The 18,550-nt window shown below is 40.8% G+C and overlaps 1 protein-coding gene across 20 annotated transcripts in view; it reads right to left on the bottom strand.

The window, feature by feature from the left end:
- TRIM37 (tripartite motif containing 37) overlaps nt 1-18,550 on the bottom strand; it is a 124,057-nt gene that overhangs the window by 59,468 nt on the left and 46,039 nt on the right. For all 20 annotated transcript variants that reach the window (XM_019026605.4, XM_019026606.4, XM_019026608.4 and 17 more), the window contains 5 exons: nt 18,099-18,175; nt 13,940-14,119; nt 8,461-8,575; nt 6,426-6,641; nt 4,930-5,066 (listed from right to left, as the gene is read on the bottom strand). In XM_019026605.4, the coding sequence (XP_018882150.1) occupies nt 4,930-5,066; nt 6,426-6,641; nt 8,461-8,575; nt 13,940-14,119; nt 18,099-18,175 (725 nt within the window). The remainder of the gene's footprint in view (nt 1-4,929; nt 5,067-6,425; nt 6,642-8,460; nt 8,576-13,939; nt 14,120-18,098; nt 18,176-18,550) is intronic.

Raw genomic sequence — 18,550 nt, 5'->3', positions numbered from 1 at the left:
TTGCACTACTGCACTTCAGCCTGGACGACAGAGCGAGACTCTGTCTCAAGAAGGACAGGACAGGACAGGAAAGGAAAGGAAGATTAAAAAAAAAGAACTGTGTCAGGCAAAAAAATAGAAATAAATGAAACACTAAAAAATCTAAGAACCACTGTTAGAAGAGATTAATCTCTCCTATTTAGTGTTAGAAACACTAATAAATACAAGAACCACTGTTAGAAGAAATTACAGCTTCAGAGAACTGGTAGCTTAATGGCAATAAATTAGGCTTAAAACACTACATTTTAACATCCAAAAAAAGCCCAAATTACTGTATATGACTAAATACTATTTTTCAAAAATAATATTTCAGAAAAGAGGGTATTACTTCCTACTAGGCCATACAAAGTCTCTCATGTTAAAAAACACTCACTATTACTTTATTTTAAACAACATACTACTTGAAACAGTACCAGTCAATGATTGTCTTGGGTATTTAAGGAAATCTCAAGATAAGCACCCAGCTTGACAATGTAAGGAGCTCTGTAGGTCTGCTCTTTAGTCAAACTGGTGACAATTATTTTAAAAACAACCACTTAACGACTCTGGAAATGGTCCCAAGGGCATACAGCAAATGAAGAAACATCTACTCAAAAAAATCTATAAAAACTGGGTAAGACAAGTGGGCATCTGCAGTATTTGAACCAAGATCACTCCGCTTCCTAACTTGGTGTTACAGAAATTCCACTCCAGACTGGTGCAGTGAAGAACACAGGCGTCCCACTTCCCGAACTTCCAAGAGGAGGGCTATATTCCTGGGAGTGGCAAGGTATCAGCATCTCTCATTCTGCCCCCAGCTACCTATTGCTGATGCTATAGTACAGGCACACACGGCCAAGAGGTGGAGACTCCCTTCTGCTGAGACCCACTTGTGGACTAGATGCTCTATTTGGATGCAGCATGATGAGAATACTGGGGCCCAGATCATCCCTGCCCCAGCTTATTCATAAGGTGGAGGTCCCAAGCCTGAAAAGGAAAGAACTAAGGCTACTGTCCCCAACATCCAGTTAGCTCAGCTTCTAAAGTAAGAGAGGTACACTTTTATCCTCACTCCAACTTCAAAGCTTTGGCTCAGAGATTTTGCCTATGGGGAGAAGCAGAGACACATACAACACTCAGAGAAACATACAACACTATTAAGAGCATCAACGAAATATAGTTGGCCTTCTATATCTGTGGGCTCTGCATCTGTGCATTCAACCAACTGTGGATCAAAAATATTTTTTAAGCCCTGGTGTGGTGGTTCATGCCTGTAATCCCAGCACTTTGGGAAGCCGAGGCTGTAGGGACTTCTTGAGCCTAGGAGCTCCGGGCCAGCCTAGAACATAGTAAGGCAACATAGTGAGACCCTGTCTCTACAAAATATTAAAAAATTAGCCAGGTGTGTTGGCATGCACCTGTAGTCCTAGCTACTTGGAAAACTGAGGTGGGAGGATCACTTGAGCCCAGGAGGTCGAGGTTGCAGTGAGCCGTGATCACGCGACCACTGCACTCCAGCTTGGGTGACAGGGCAAGACCCCGTCTCAAAAAACAAAGCCGGCTGGGTGCTGTGGCTCACCTGAGGCCAGGAGTTCGAAACCAGCCTGGTCAACATTGCAAAACCCTGTCTCTACTAAAACTACAAAAAATTAGTCGGGCGTAGTGGCAGGCGTGTATAATCCCAGCTACTCAGGAGGCTGAGGCGGGGAACTGCTTGAACCCAGGAGACGGAGGCTGCAGTGAGCTGAGATTGTGCCACTGCACTCCAGCCTGGGCGACAAGAACGAAACTCCGTCTCAAAAAAAAATAAATAAAACAAAACAAAATAAAGTCATGCACAGACATTTTCCACTTGTCATTATTCTGTATACAATAGAGTATAACAACTACTTACATAGCATTTGCATTGTATTAGGTATTATAAGTAATCTAGAGATGATTTAAAAGTATAGGGGAGGATGTGCATATGTTATATGCAACTACTCTGCCATTTTATATAAGATACTTGAGCATCCTCAGATTTTAGTATCCAAGGGGGGGGTCCTAGAACCAATACCGCAAGGATACTGAGGGACAACTGTACTAGCAAACAGAATGCAGTAACATATAAAAAGAATCATGAGCCGAGTGTGATGATGCACACCAGTAGTCCTAGCTACTATGGAGGCTGAGGCAGGTGGATCACTTGAGGCCAGAGTTGAAGGTTACAGGGAGCTACAATCATGCCACCATACTCCAGCCTGGCCACAAAGCAAGATTCTCTTAGGAAAAAAAAAAAAAATTGCTGGGTGCCGTGGCTCATGCCTGTAATCCCAGCACTTTGGGAGGCCGAGGCAGGCAGATCACAAGGTCAGATTGAGATCATCCTGGCTAACACGGTGAAACCCCATCTCTATTAAAAATACAAAAAAAAATTAGCCGGGCAAGGTGGTGGGCACCTGTAGTCCCAGCTACTTGGGAGACTGAGGCAGGAGAATGGTGTGAATCCGGAAGGCGGAGCTTGCAGTGAGCGGATATTGCGCCACTACACTCCAGCCTGGGGGACAGAGCGAGACTCCGTTTCAAATAAAAAAAAAGAAAAAAAAATTACGGCTGGGCGAAGTGGATCACACCTGTAATTCCAGCACTTTGGGAGGCCAAGATGGGTGGATCACGAGGTCAGGTGTTTGAGACCAGCCTGGCCAACATAGTGAAACCTCGTCTCTACTAAAAATACAAAAAATTAGCTGGGTGTGGTGGTGGGTGCCTGTAATCCCAGCTACTTGGGAGGCTGAGGCAGGAGAATCGCCTGAACCCGGGAGGCAGAGGTTGCAGTGAGCCGAGATCATGCCACTGCACTTAAGCCCAGGTGACAGTGCGAAACTCCGTCACAAAAAAAAAAAAAAAGAAAAAAGAAAAAAAATTACACACTATGACCAAGTGGGATGTGTCCCAGGAATGCAAGCTTGGTTTAAAAATCCAAAAATCGCCAGGCGCAGTGGCTCACACCTGTAATCCTAGCACTTTGGGAGGCTGAAGTGGGCAGATCACCTGAAGTCAGGAGTTCAAGACCAGCCTGGCCAACGTGGTGAAACCCCGTCTCCACTAAAAATACAAAAAAATAGCCAGGCGTGGTGGTGCACGCCTGTAATCCTTGCTACTCGGGAGGCTGAGGTGGAAGGATCACTTGAACCCAGGAGATGGAGGTTGCAGTGAGCCAAGATCGTGACACTGCATGCCAGCCTGGGTGACAGAGCAAGACTCCATCTCAAAAAAAAAAAATTATCCACATTAATGAAATTCATTAGTTCATCAATTAACAGGGCAGAAGGAAAAGCTCTTCCTTAAACTGCAACTAATGAATAAGAAATAATGGAATTAGAAAAACACCACTTGGCAATCAACACAGTAACCTTTTTCAAGCAACACTCATCAAAGGGTGTCAAAATTCATAGGAAAAAGTAGGATGAAAAATAGGATATTTACAGTCCCATACATAAGATACTTATTAATTATAAAGGAAAAAGTACGAATTTTGGAGTGAAGAAACCGGGCGGATGCTACCTCAACTAAGTGATCAAAATTAACCACAAGTAATGGGACATACTGACATCATGCTCCACTCTGTATGACGCGGTGAAAAGGATACATTATCATTTCCGTAGTATCCCTGCCAAAAGTGTGTAACCTCTATCTAATCATGAGGAAACTTCAGACTAATCCAAACTGAGGGACTTTCTACAAAATAAACTATTCTGTATTTCTCAAAAAGTATTAGTCATGAAAAACAGTTTTTTTTTTTTTGAGACAGAGTCTCAACTCTGTCGCCCAGGCTGGAGTGCCGTGGCGTGATCTTAGCTCACTGCAAGCTCCGCCTCCCGGGTTCACCCCATTCTCCTGCCTCAGCCTCCCAAGTAGCTGGGACTAGAGGCGCCTGCCACCACACCTGGCTAATTTCTTTTTGTATTTTTAGTAGAGACGGGGTTTCACTGTGTTAGCCAGGATGGTCTGGATCTCCTGACCTCGTGATCCACCCGCCTCAGCCTCCCAAAGTGCTGGGATTACAGGCGTGAGCCACCGTGCCCGGCCGAAAAACAAATTTTTAAAAAAGTAACCCAGATTGGCCGGGTGCGGTGGATCACGCCTGTAATCCCAACACTTTGGGAGGCCGAGGTGGACGGATCATGAGGTCAGGAGATCAAGACCAACCTGGCTAACACGGTGAAACCCCGTCTCTACTAAAAATACAAAAAATTAGCCGGGCGAAGTGGCGGGCGCCTGTAGTTCTAGCTGCTCGGGAGGCTGAGGCAGGAGAATGGCGTAATCCGGAAGGTGGAGCTTGCAGTGAGCTGAGATCGTGCCACTGCACTCCAGCCTGGGCGACAGAGCAAGACTCCGTCTCAAAAAAAAAGGAAAAAAAAAAAAGTAACCCAGATTGAAGATAACTAAATCGATTTAACAATTAAATGCAACATGATCCTGACAAAGGACATTACTGGCAAATTTTTAGAAGGTTACACTATTACATCAATGTTAATTTCCAGATTTTGATAACTATTCTATAGTTATGTAAGAATATCCTTGTTTTTAGAAAAGTACACAATGAGAAGTATATTCGATCTCAAGTGTTTCAGAAAAAATTATATACAGAGAAATATAAAGCAAAATATTCATAGGGAATGAATCTGTGTGAAGGAAACATGAAATTCTGAACTTTTCTTAAGTATAAAATAATTTCAAAATTCAAATTTAAAAGTTAAAACAAAAACAAAAATTATTGGCTAAGAGCCCAGAGATTAGAGAGAGAAAACTGGCTATTGATTCAATCTTTCAAAAAAGTGCTGAATATCCCTACATTTAAGTGTGAGTTAGTTAATATGCTTCTAATAATTACCACTTAAATGCTTTACAGTAGTAAAGTGGGAAACTCACATAGTTTCTTCATCAATATCATTTTCTTCTGTATTACTTGTTGCTGTGGAACTAGCAGAGGAACTGCTGCCATCGAGCTGATTTACTTCATCCTCATAAACAAGATCCAGATCCAGATCTCCATCTGAAAGCTCGTGCTAGATCAATGCCAAGAAAACAAGACGTCTATTCCAAATGTTTCTACTCAGTTGATCACCCCATCCAGCCCATAAACCAAGCACCAAAGAATAATACAGTTATCAAAAATCTATTTTCTGCTCCTGTGCCTCAGCTGCTGAGCCCTGTAGAGAAAAATCACACAACCACACTGACTGATATCATTTTACTAACTTATGTGTGCCGCCTTCAGCTGGGCCCTCAGTGTGACTGGAATCCTTCACATATTCCACATCAGCTTCCTCACAGAGTAACGTTTCAAACCATCACTCCTCAATTCTACCTAATGTTACCATTATCAAGGTCATTAATTAACACTGTCACCTATCTGCACAGAAAAAAAATACCCACTATTAAGCAAAAACTTCCCCAACTTTCAGCTGCCTTACCTGCAAACTCCACCCTTCCTTTAACTCAGTTTATCAAAGGTTAACTGCTTCACCTGACTGCTCCATTCCAAACCCTATTATCTCTAGTTTATCAAAGCACTTAATCTTCTGTGCATTCTCTCGACCCACTGGGTCCTTCATTTTAACTTAAAACTGAAGTCTCTCATCTTAAAAATTACTACAAAAAAACCAACTGTCTATGCATCCCTTCTTATGTAAAAATATCAACTACTTCTTGAACTCTTATTCTGAATTCTGACTGTTGTTTAGCTGGGATAGAACCTGGCTAGCTACCGAATCCTAAATAATTCTACCTACGTAAGTAATGATAAGGCATGTACTAGTTTCAGTGAATGAAAATAGAACACCTTTTTTTTTTCTTTTTCTTTGAGACAGAGTCTTGCTCTGTCTCCCAGGCTGGAGTGCAGTGGCACAATCTTGGCTCACTGCAACCTCCACCTCCTAGGTTCAAGTGATTCTCCTACCTCAGCCTCCCAAGTAGCTGGGATTACAGGCAAGCACCACCACACCCAGCTAATTTTTGTATTTTTCGTAGAGACAGGGTTTGGCCATGTTGGCCAGGATAGTCTCGAACTCCTGACCTCATGTGATCTACCCACCTTGGCCTCCCAAAGTGCTGGGATTACAGGTGTGAGCCACTGCACCCGGCCAGAACACATTTTTAAAATCCACAATGTATGGTAGTTTAGGTTTTAAAATGTGTATCACGGTTTGTTTTATACAATGTATTGTTTTTTTCACAACCTTGAAATGCTTTGATTCAACAACTTCTGACTTATTAACATTTACATAAGGGCATACATACATTACTAATGGAAATCAATGGACAATATTTTTAGCCTACTGTCTCAGCACATAATATGTTAAAAGCCATGATGCTACTGTTTTTTTTAATCAAACACAAAAATCTAAAACTGGCCTCATTATTACATGATAATCTTCATTCTGAATCTTCTCCTCATCTTCTTCATCCTCTTTGGCCTCTCTTACAGAAGCTGTAGTAGGACCACCTTCGAGAAGCATGTCAGAGCATGCAGACTTCTTAGCTCGTGTCTCCAGAGCATCATCATTTTGGGGGCTAAGATGGTTATCTGGTGGTGACAAATCTCTTGACTTCTGAGTTCGAGACAGCTCAATAGTAAGTCTCTTTTAAAACAAGAAAAGCACAAATATTAGCCACAGCTCATTGGCACAGTAAAAGATGTCTCAAGTGAAAAAAAAATGCATCCAGATGTTTCTAAAACCATTTCTTTATTTATTTTTTGAGAATGGTCTCACTCTGTTGCCCAGGCTGAAGTGCAGTGGTGCCATCATAGCTCACTGCAAGCCTTGAACTACTGGGCTCAAGCGATCCTACTGCCTCAGCCTCTCAAGTGGCTGGGACTGGAGGTGTGTGCCACCATGCTTGGCTAATTTCATTTTTATTTATTTTTAGAGACGGTATCTTGCTATGTTGCTCAAGCTGGTTTTGAACCCCTGGGCTCAAATGATCCTCTGGCCTCGGCCTCCCAACATGCTGGGATTACAGGAATGAGCCACCTCACTTGACACCATTTCTTAAACCATTTCTCTGAATCCCTACTGACTTTTATTTATTAAAAAAATTGATGACAAAGATAAACTGCCCCATTTATGCTCATCCTCCTTCTTTCATATCCAGCCTAAGCTAAACATACAATTAGCGAACAGTATAGTGAATACAGGCAGTTTTAAATAGCACATTTAACATGAAAATCTCTGAAAGCATGTATTTATTCATATTTTCCTCCCTGACCTATTAACGACTCTCAGCACTCCAAACCTCCTGCCACACCCTAACTTCCTAAGGGAAATGAAACATTCCTTAGTTTACCACTGTAAAATAAAAATTCATCAATTAATCTTCCCCAGTGCTCATTCAACAATAGTAAGAGTTCAAGATGGGACAACTTTTAATTGTGCTATAGCCTAGAATCCTCTAAATCCAAGATAACTTGTGGAAGAGAAACTAAGTCACTGACAGAAACACAAAGAGCTTATCTCAAACTACAGCCACACTGTTCAAAACAACTTTATGCAATGATGGAAATGCTCTAGATTTGCAGTAACCAATGCAAGCACTTGAAATGTGGCTACTGCAACTAAGGAACTAAATTTTTAATTTTAATTAAGCTAAATTTACAGACCAGGCACAGTGGCTCACACCTGTAATCCCAGCACTTTGGGAGGCCAAGGCAGGCAGACTGCTTGAGCCCAGGAGTTCAAGACCAGCTTGGGCAACATGGAGAAACCCATCTCCACAAAAACAAAAACTAGCCATGACACATGCTCGTAGTCCCAGCTACCTGGGAGGCTATGGTGGGAGGATCACCCGAGCTTGGGAAGTTGAAGCTGCAGTTAGTGGAAATTGTGCCTGGCAACAAGAGTGAGTCCGACCTGTCTCCAAAATAAAAAAAAATAAAAATAAAGTGGCAGGGCGCGGTGGCTCATGCCTGTAATCCCAGCACTTTGGGAGGCCAAGGTGGGCAGATCACGAGGTCAGGACATCGAGACCATCCTGGCTAACACTGTGAAACCCTGTCTCTACTAAAAATACAAAAAAATTAGCCCGGTGTGGTGGCGGGCACCTGTAGTCCCAGCTACTCGGGAGGCCGAGGCAGGAGAATGGCGTGAACCCGGGAGGCAGAGCTTGCAGTGAGCCAAGATTGCACCCCTGCACTCCAGCCTGGGCAACAGAGCGAGACTCCTTCTCAAAATAAATAAATAAATAAAGTAAAATAAAAATTTACATGGCCGTATGTGGCTAGTGGCTACTAAACTGGACACTGCAGAACTGGTAAGGATGGGGAACAAGATAACTAGATTTTTTTTCTAATTACAAATTACAAAATTACAAATAGCAATAAAATATATAAAATCTAATTACAAATATAACAAGCCAAAAGGACAATAGGAAACACCAAAACAGAAATAGATATTTTCTTACCTCTTTAAGGTTGTTTATTTGTTGGATATAACTAGTCTGTGCAGCTTCCAACTGAGTAATGTACCAATGCTGGTCCCGGGATTTTTGAAAGAAAGTTGGTGAACGTACCTGAAATCTTAAAAGAATTGTGCCACATTAAAAAAAAAATTCAAATGGTAAAACATTATCAGTCTAGCACTGAATTCTGCAATTTGGGTTAACTTGATTATAAGGCCAAAATTCACATAAACTTAGAGCTGCTAGTATTTGTTGTTTATAGATGTAGTCCACAGATTATGACACAAGGTTCTGAAAAGCCAGTTGTCCTCAAACTACCTTTCTAAAGAAATAACATTGTACAATTGTAGTTAAGCTTCCCAAACTAACCTACTAAGGCATATTTATTATAATAATGTAACTAACATACAATGATGATCATGAGTTGGGAAGAAGAGAGCCATATACTATGCAGTTTCCTCCTATAAGGAGGAAGATAACTCTTATCCCTTTCTTCCCTAAATGAGGCCCTAGCAAAATACAAAGTTTTAAGTGCTGCTCTTTATATTTCTCTATTCCATCTCACGTTCCCGTATTTCCTGCCCCTCAGAAAAAAAAATCACTTCCTGGCTCAACCACCCAGGATTGCTTTACTGTCCCCCAAGGAGTTACATGCTCTAAATAAACTATATCCTGAACCCTTCAAGATAGCAATCAAAACTGCCCTTATTACAATATGGCATTATTTCAGCTTAGGTTAGGAAAAAAAGTACTGCACCTACATAAAATCGTATTAATATATAAATGACAGAATCTTAATCTATCCAGAGTTGTTTTAATTAAAAAAAAAAAAACTCTTACTAAAGCAAACAAACCTCTACCTTTGTTACACAGCCTAACATGACTATATTTACAGCGAAAAAATTGCAGTGCATGTGTGAAGGTGTTTTTGAAGAAAGGAAAAACCACAAGGCAAGACTAATTTGGACATCTACATCTCTCTCATTCCTTCCAGCCTTTTTACCCGGCTACACAATGTTAGCTGTTCATTTTTTTCTAGGATTTTACACCTTATTGTAAGAATCTACTGACCATTTAACAGTTATCTGGCAGTAGATATCTAGTTTTAGTCAAGAATACTAATGCAAGAAAGGACAGAACATAAACACTGACTATAAAACAACAGTCCTATTTAATGTTGGGATAGTCTTCATAGGTCAGAAGTTTTTGGGCATCATTATATGTTATAACTGGATGATCAAAATGAGAACTTGAGTATTTTAAAAAAAAAAGAGATTGGCCGGGCACAGTGGCTCACACCTGTAATCTTAGCACTTTGGGAGGCCGAGGTGGGCAGATCACCTAAGGTCAGGAGTTCGAGACCAGCGTGGCCAACATGGTGAAACCCCGTCTCTACTAAAAGTACAAAAATTAGCCGGGTATGGTGGCGGGCGCCTGTAATCCCAGCTACTCAGGAGGCTGAGGCAGGAGAATCGCTTGAATCTGGGAGGCAAAGGTGGCAGTGAGCCGAGATCGCACCACTGCACTCCAGCCTGGGCAACAGAGCGAAACTCTGTCTCAAAAAATCAAATCAAATCAAATCAATCAAATCAAATCAAATCAAGAGATTAAATTATGTTCTGAACGGAACTGAGTAGAGATGATTCACTCAACTGAGCAGAGACGATTCACAGTCTAGGAAGTACCCACTGGTAAGACATTAAAGTAAGACTGTCTAAACACTATTATTTTCTTTGAATGATTTAAACCACTGGTTAACTCTGCACATTAGTTCTAATATTTTGCCATTAAAACAAAACCAAGCAGCAGGTAAAATTTCTTAACTTTCTGTTTTAATGAAAGAATGAAATATACATTCATAGTTATAGAAAAGCCTTAAATAACTTTCTAATAAATACATACAAAATTCCACCAGAATCTTGAACTAAAAGGTTTAAAGTTTGAGCAATGTCTCATTAATAGGATAATGAGAAGCCCCCTATCCACGAACTTCATAGCAATTTACTTATGGTGCTACTATAGCATTATTTTATAATAAGAGAGTAGTAAATTCTGTTTTTATCTGCCAATTTCATCTTGAGCTCCCTGTGGACAAAAACCATGTCTATATTTTTCTTATTAGCAACTCAGTGTCAGGCATATGGTATAGACTCAATGTTGCTTAAAAAAAATGATGTCATAACAGGAATTTGTTTCTGTACTAATAAGTAACGCTAATAAGGATGAAATCAAGGCTATAAGAAAATGGGTCTTTTATAGGTTGGTAAAATTGATGTTTGAATAATTTTGTAATTCTCTCTATGGCTGAAGCATGAAATAGCAATAAATTATTTCTCTTGGTGAACAGTTAAACCCCAAAAGTCTGAAAAGCTATACGAAGAAAACTAAAATAATCCCTCCCCTCAAAAAACATGATTCCAGGCACCGTGGTATGCACCTGTAATCCCACCTACTTGGGAAGTTGAGACAGGAGGATCACTTGAGCCCGCGAATTCTAGACTAGACTGGGCAATATAGCAAGACACTGACTCTAAACAAAACAAAACAAAACAATAACAAAAACATATCTTTTTCCCTACACTGAAAATCATATCCCTTGTTAAACTTCTTTATACTTCCAGAAAAGCTACAGAAAACACGTAAGAGTAAATGCTGATATGATAGCAACTCATCTGTCCAGTATGCTCAAGAACAAAGAGCTCCGAATAAGGGAAATTCAGGAGTACATTAAATCACTCTCAAGAAAAAAATGTTTAAAATTGTTGTGATGAGAACTTTCTAAACTGTTAAATACTCTGAAACTTCTCAGTTCAGAACATATTTTAATCTCTTTTTTTAAATATTCAAATTCTCATTTTGATCATCAAATTATAACATCATGTAATGATACCCAAAAACCTTTTTTTGTTTGTTTTTTGTTTTTTTAAGATGGAGTTTCACTCTTGTCGCCCAGGCTGGAGTGCACTGGTGAAATCTCGGCTCACTGCAACATCTGCCTCCCGGACTCAAGTGATTCAACTGCCTCAGCTTCCCAAGTAGCTGGGATTACAAGTGCCTGCCACCATGCCCAGCTAATTTTTGTATTTTTAGTAGAGACAGGGTTTCACCATGTTGCCCAAGCTGATCTTGAACTCCTGACCTCAGGTGATCCACCCACCTCAGCCTCCCAAAGTGCTGGGATTACAGGCGTGAGCCACAGCACCCAGCCAATGCCCAAAAACTTCTGACCTGTAAAGACTACCCCACGTTAAACAGGGCTGTTGTTTTTATTTACTTTATTATTATTTTTGAGATAGGGTCTTGCTATGTCGCCCAGGCTGGGGTGCAGTGGCATAATCTCGGTTCACTGCAACCTCCACCTGCCGGATTCAAGCAATTCTCCTGCCTTGGCCTCCTGAGTAGCTGGGATTACAGGCGCGTGCCACCACAGCCTGGCTAATTTTTGTATTTTTAGTAGAGATAGGATTTCACCATATTGGCCAGGCTGCTCTCAAACTCCTGAGCCCAGGTGATCTGCCTGCCTCAGCCTCTCAAAGTGCTGGGATTACAGGCGTGAGCCACCACACCTGGCTAAATAGGGCTATTGTTTGAGTCAGTATTTATGTTCTATCCTTTCTTGTAAATACTACACCAACAATCAACAATAAAAATTCATGGTTTTGGCCAGACGTGGTGGCTCATGCCTATAATCCCAGCACTATGGGAGGCCAAAGTGGGTGGATCACCTGAGGTCGGGAGTTAGAAACCAGCCTGATCAACACGGAGAAACCCCGTCTCTACTAAAAGTACAAAATTAGCCAGGCATGGTGGCACATGCCTGCAATCCCATCTACTCGGGAGGCTGAGGCAGGAGAATCGCTTGAACCTGGGAGGCGAAGGTTGCAGGGAGCCAAGATTGCGCCATTGCGCTCCAGCCTGGGCAACTAGAAACTCCATCTCAAAAAAAAAAAAAAAAAAAAAAAATTGATGGTTTTCCCAAATACCACATGTTCTCACTTATTATTTAAGAGCTAAATGGGCCGGGCGCAGTAGCTCAGGCCTGTAATCCCAGCACTTTGGAGGCTGAGGCAGGAGGCTCAAGAGGTCAGGAGATCGAGACCATCCTGGCTAACACGGTGAAACCCCATCTCTACTAAAAATACAAAAACAAAATTAGCCAGATGCACTGGCAGGCACCTGTAGTCCCAGCTACTCGGGAGGCTGAGGCAGGAGAATGGTGTGAACCCGGGAGGCAGAGCTTGCAGTGAGCCGAGATGTCGCCTCTGGGCGACAGAGGGAGACTCCATCTCAAAAAAAAAAAAAAAAAAAAAAGCTAAATGATGAGAACTCAAGGATATAACGAGGGGTAACAACAACAGACACTGGGGCCTACTTGAGGGTGGAGGGTGGGAGGAGGGAGAGGATAAGAAAAAATAACTATTGGGTACTAGGCTTAGTATCTGGGTGATGAAATAATCCGTACACCAAATCACCATGATGTGAGTTTACCTGTATAACAAAGCTACACATGTACCCCTGAACTTAAAATAAAAGTTTAAGAAAAAAGTAGAAAATTACTGGTTTTCGTTAACTTTCATCTTGACTCTTCTACTTTTAATTTGCTGTTATTGACAAAGAACTGATAGTTGCTTTATAAAATTAAGTTGTAAAACCAGTCACTCAAATATAATATGCACTGTGAAGTGAAAAAAATCAGCACTTTATCCCTCACTATTCTTAGATTTCCAAATGGTGAGGTCACTAGAAGTTCAACAGACAAATGGAACATTACTATACTTACTGAAAGTTGCAGTTTCCCACCCACCCCCTTTTTTTTTTTTCTTTTTAAAAAGATTGGGGGTTTCATAATGTTTCCTAAGCTGGTCTCAAACTCCTGGGCCCAAGCCATCCTCCCATCTCAGCCTCCATAGTAGATGGAAACACCAGCGCACCACTGCACCCAGCTTATCTTTAATGGAATTCCTAACTAGATGTCAAAAAAAGTTTGACTTTTTGACTACAAATTTTTGATTATTATCCACTTAAATAAAACAGTTAAGAAAGTGATAAGGGGCCGGGCACGGTGGCTCATGCCTGTAATCCCAGCACTTTGGGAGGCCGAGGCGGGCGGATCACGAGGTCAGGAGATCGAGACCATCCTGGCTAAAACAGTGAAACCCCGTCTCTACTAAAAATAGTAAAAAATTAGCCGGGCGTGGTGGTGGGCGCCTGTAGTCCCAGCTACTCGGGAGGCTGAGGCAGGAGAATGGCGTGAACCCGGGAGGCGGAGCTTGTAGTGAGCCGAGATCGCGCCACTGCACTCCAGCCTGGGCGACGGAGCGAGACTACGTCTCAAAAAAAAAAAAAAAAAAAAAAATTGATAAGGTTATAGTTAGTATGAATTTCAATATTCATCTTTGTTAACCAAATGATCTTTGAAATATAGTTCTGATGATAGTATTTCCCCACAATAAAAACCACAACATCAAATTTTTCCTATTACCTTAAAATCACTGTATCATTTTGTGGATTCAAGTATCCTTCATTTGCAAGTAAGTCCAAACGGAAAAATCTATTATAGCCCCAGCATTCTCCAACTTCAAAGTCAGATGCAAATTCTCGAATGATATTTTTTGTAGGATCATTACAGGACTGGTGAACCATCTCTACACGATATTCATATCTAAAATTGAAAAACAGACCATTACTATACAGTTAGTAAAGTAAGAATAAAAAACAAACTCATCTAAACATTAAGGTCACTAAGTAATTACCTGAAAAGAAACCTTACTGATATACGCAGTTACATTTCTTTTATCATTTATAAAAACAGCAGTATTTTGGGTTTTTTTTATTTATTTAAGATGGAGTTTCACTCTTGTTGCCCAGGCTGGAGTGCAATGGTGCAATTTCAGCTCACTGCATCCTCTGACTCCAGGTTCAAGTGATTCTCCTGCCTCGGCCTACAGAGTAGCTGAGATTACAGGCGTGTACCATGCTTGGCTAATTTTGTATTTTTAGTGGAGACAGGGGTTCATGTTGGCCAGGCTGGTCTCGAACTCCTGACCTCAGGTGATCCACCCACCTTGGCCTCCCAGTGTGCTGGGATTACAGGCGTGAGCCACCACACCCGGCCAGAAAAAGAGCAGTATTTTTTTGTTTGTTTTTTTGAGATAGAGTCTCACTCTGTAGCCCAGGCTAGAGGGCAGTGGCGGGGTCTCAGCTCACTGCAACCTCTGCCCCCCAGTTCAAGTGATTCTGCTGCCTCAGCCTCCCAAGTAGCTGAGATTACAAGTGCACACCACCATGCCCAGCTAATTTTTTGTATTTTTAGTAGAGACAGGGTTTCATAATGTTGGACAGGCTAGTATCAAACTCTTGACCTCAGATGATCCACCCTCCTTGACCTCCCAAAGGGCTGGGATTACGGGTGTGAGCCACTGTGCCCAGCCAAAACAGCAGTATTTTGAACGAACCACCAAAACATGAATGGCAGTAGGTCCTTTTTTCCTTGTAAAGATGTTTACCGATATATCAGGTATAAAACAACACCTCAAAAAATAAATAAATTTTGAATAAACAAGTAATTCAAAGTTGCTTTTGTTTTACTAATGCAATATTTTTTCCATATATTCACTACATATGTTTCCTCATAAATATTGTTATTTCTATTATCCTTTGAGGTTTATCACCTTGCAATTTTAAAATATAAATTTTGAAATACTCTACTGTATTTTGCCAGTACAAGTGATAAGAAAGCAAATTATTGTGTATTCAGAAAATCAAAGGCTATAAAATTTCCTAATAGAAAATAAGTATGCAGCCATAAAAAAGAACGAGATTATGTTTTTTGTGCAACATGGATGGATGGAGCTGGAGGCTATTATCCTCAGCAAACTAACACAGGAACAGAAAACCAAATACCACGTGTTCTCACTTATATTGTGGGAGCTAAACGATGAGAACTTATGAACACAAAGAAGGAAACAACAGACATTGGGGTATGCTTGAGGGCAGAGGGTGGGAAAAAGGAGAGGAGCAGAAAAGGTAACTATTGGGTACTAGGCTTAATTCCTGGGTGATGAAATAATCTGTACAATGAACCCCCATGACATGAGTTTACCTATGTAACAAACCTTCATACGTAACACCAAACCTAAAATAAAAGTTAAAAAGAAAAGAAAAAGGAAAAAGAAAATAAGTAAGCTGGACACAGTGGCTAACACCTGTAATCCCAGCACTTTAGGAGGCCGAGGTGGGCAGATTGCCTGAGCCCAGGAGTCTGAGACCAGCCTGGGCAACATGGCGAAACCCCGTCTCCATAAAAACAAAAAACAAAAAAATTAGCTGGGTACGGTAGTGCATTCCTGTAGTCCCAGCTACTTGGGAGACTGAGGCAGGAGGATCACCTGGGCCCAGGAGGTTGAGGCTGCAGTGAGCCATAATTGTGCCACTGTGCTCCAGCCTCAGTGACACAGCAAGACCCTGTCTCAAAAAGAAAAGAAGTATACATTGGGAAAGCCAATATATTCTAATTTATATATCCAATCTTGTAAAATTTTCAGGTTTACAAAAAGACAAAGAAGATAGCCTATAAACTTTTGTGCATTAATGCACATTATCAAGAAAATGAAAAGAAAACCTACCAAATGGGAGAAACTATTTGCAAATCATATGTCTGATAGAGGTTTAGTATCCAAAATATATAAAGAATTCTTCACCGGGCACAGTGGCACACACCTGTAATCCCAGCATTTTGGGAGGCTGAGGTGGGCGGATCACCTGAGGATACGAGTTCAAGACCAGTCTGGCCAATATGGTGAAACCCCGTTTCTACTAAAAATACAAAAATTGGCTGGGCGTGGTGGTGCATGCCTGTAATCCCAGCTATTTTGGGAGGCTGAGGCAGGAGAATTGCTTGAACCTGGGAGGCAGAGGTTGCAGTGAGCTGAGATCATGCCACTGTACTCCAAGCTGGGTGATAAAGTGAGACTCAAAATACATTAAGTAAATAAATAAATTGAGACAGGGTCTCACTCTGTCATTCAGGCTGGAGTGCAGCGGTGCAGACCCAGCTCATTGCAGCCTCTACTTCCTGGGCTCAAGCAATCCTCCTGCCTCAGCCTCCTGAGTAGCTGAGACGTATGCAGGGTCTCACCATATTGCCCAGGCTGGTCTCAAATTCCTGGTCTCAAGCAATCCTCCTGCCTTGGCCTCCCAAAGTGCTGGGATTACAGGTATGGGCCAGCCAGTCTGGCATATTAACCTTTGACTGAACACAAGACACTGTAAATTTTACTCTGTTGGATGTTAGACACTTCAGCAACCTTATAAATTTTCTTGAGCTTCCTTCTGGGATGCAGTTAAGTTACTTGAAAACAATTTGATCCTTTCAGGTCTCACTTTTGTTAGGTGGGTCCAGAGCAGTGTTCAGTCTAGGGCTAATTTCTGCTATCGAGACAAAAACTTCCTTAGCGTTATACCCAATCAGTGACCCATGAATTATAAATTTCTCCACCGTGGCAGGTTGCAACAGACACAGTTCCTGGCCCCGTGTGAACACCAGTCACTCACTATTCCCTCTAATCCTGTCAAGCAGTTCTTTCCCCAATCTCAGGTAGTTTCCTCAGACATATGCCCTGATAAGTACTCTGCTGAATACTCAAGGGGAACCCATTACGGATCTCTAGACTTCAGTCTCTGCAGCTTTCTCCTCTCTGGTATTTTGTCCAATGCGCTCTAGCTGTATTGTCCTTTCTAGACTCTCAGCACTATCCCCTCAACTAAGTCTGCCAGATTCTCCCTCAGTCCCAGCTCCTCCCTGTGTTGCAGCCTGAAAACTCTCTCAAGGCTGTAAGCTGGAGAAATCGCAGAGTTAGTTTGTGTTTCTCATCTCTCAGGGACTGCTTTCATTTGTTACCACCATGTCCAGTGTCTAGAAAATGTTGTTTCATGAGGTCTTTTTTTTTTTTTTTGGTTGTTGCAGGAAAATGGGTAGATCTCATCCCTCTTGCTTCATGTTAGCTGAAAGCAGACATTCCATACCAAACTAACAGATTTCATGTAACAGAGTTAAAAAAAAAAATCATTAATATGATTCCAGATCCCACATTGTAAATAACATTTAACAACCTACCACTTGTTCAGTTTGGATGTAATATCAAAGAAGATCCACAATTATCTAAAACCACTTTAAAAAATATTCCTCCTTGACAAAAAGTACATTTGTGGTTCTCAGGGACTGAGGGAAAGGGGGAATGGGAAGTGACTGCTAAGGAGTACAGGGATTCCTTGTGGAGTAAATAGAATGTTATAAAATTAGATGTTGGTGATGGTTGTAGAACTCTGCAGACAGATTTCATACATGTATTTCACTCAAAATGATATTTTAAAAAAATTGAATATAAAAGCAGACATGAGAATCTAGTAGTCTTCTTCTAAGCCAGATAGTAAAGAGATTTCTAAAAATGCAAAGCAATACAAGTTTTCTTAAAAATATTTTGTTTTTAGAAAAATACCATCCTATGATGCCAAGAACATATTATTCTACATCTTAACAGACATACCAATACAGTAATTAACAAAAATAAAAATTAACAAAAATTGCTAGGGGGAATGTATGTAAATACACATTAAGGTTGTTATTTAATTACACTTCTTACTTAGAAGTTTCAGGCAAGCCAGCTGAGAGCTCCAGAAACACAGATAAGTAGTAACCTCGCACAACTCCATTTCCATCCTAAAAGAAGAATAATCAGTTTGAGTGTAAAAAAATTAAGCCACAATAAAACAAAATGCAGATAATATCTGATATCTAGATTGAGAAGTACTTCTAAGCCTCAAAGCAATGGAAGAAATAATTAAAAACACCAATAGATTTGAGTTCTTAACAACTTTAAACTTTTATGCATTAAAAAAAAAGTGAAACTATTAAGGCACAAAAATGAAGGGAAATATCAACAACCACAAGAAAGGTTAAGAGTTTTAACATATATAGACCTCTTACAAATCAACCTTAATAAAAAAAACAAGACCCTAATGGGAAAAATAATTTCATTAGCAATGAGTGAAGCAAAAAAAAATTTTAAACCAAAAATTAATTTTTAAGACCAAC

The sequence above is a fragment of the Gorilla gorilla genome, chromosome 4, assembly GCF_029281585.2.
Source record: "Gorilla gorilla gorilla isolate KB3781 chromosome 4, NHGRI_mGorGor1-v2.1_pri, whole genome shotgun sequence".
In the NCBI taxonomy this organism is placed as follows: Eukaryota; Metazoa; Chordata; class Mammalia; order Primates; family Hominidae; genus Gorilla; species Gorilla gorilla.
This window is presented reverse-complemented; position numbering and strand designations above follow the sequence as displayed.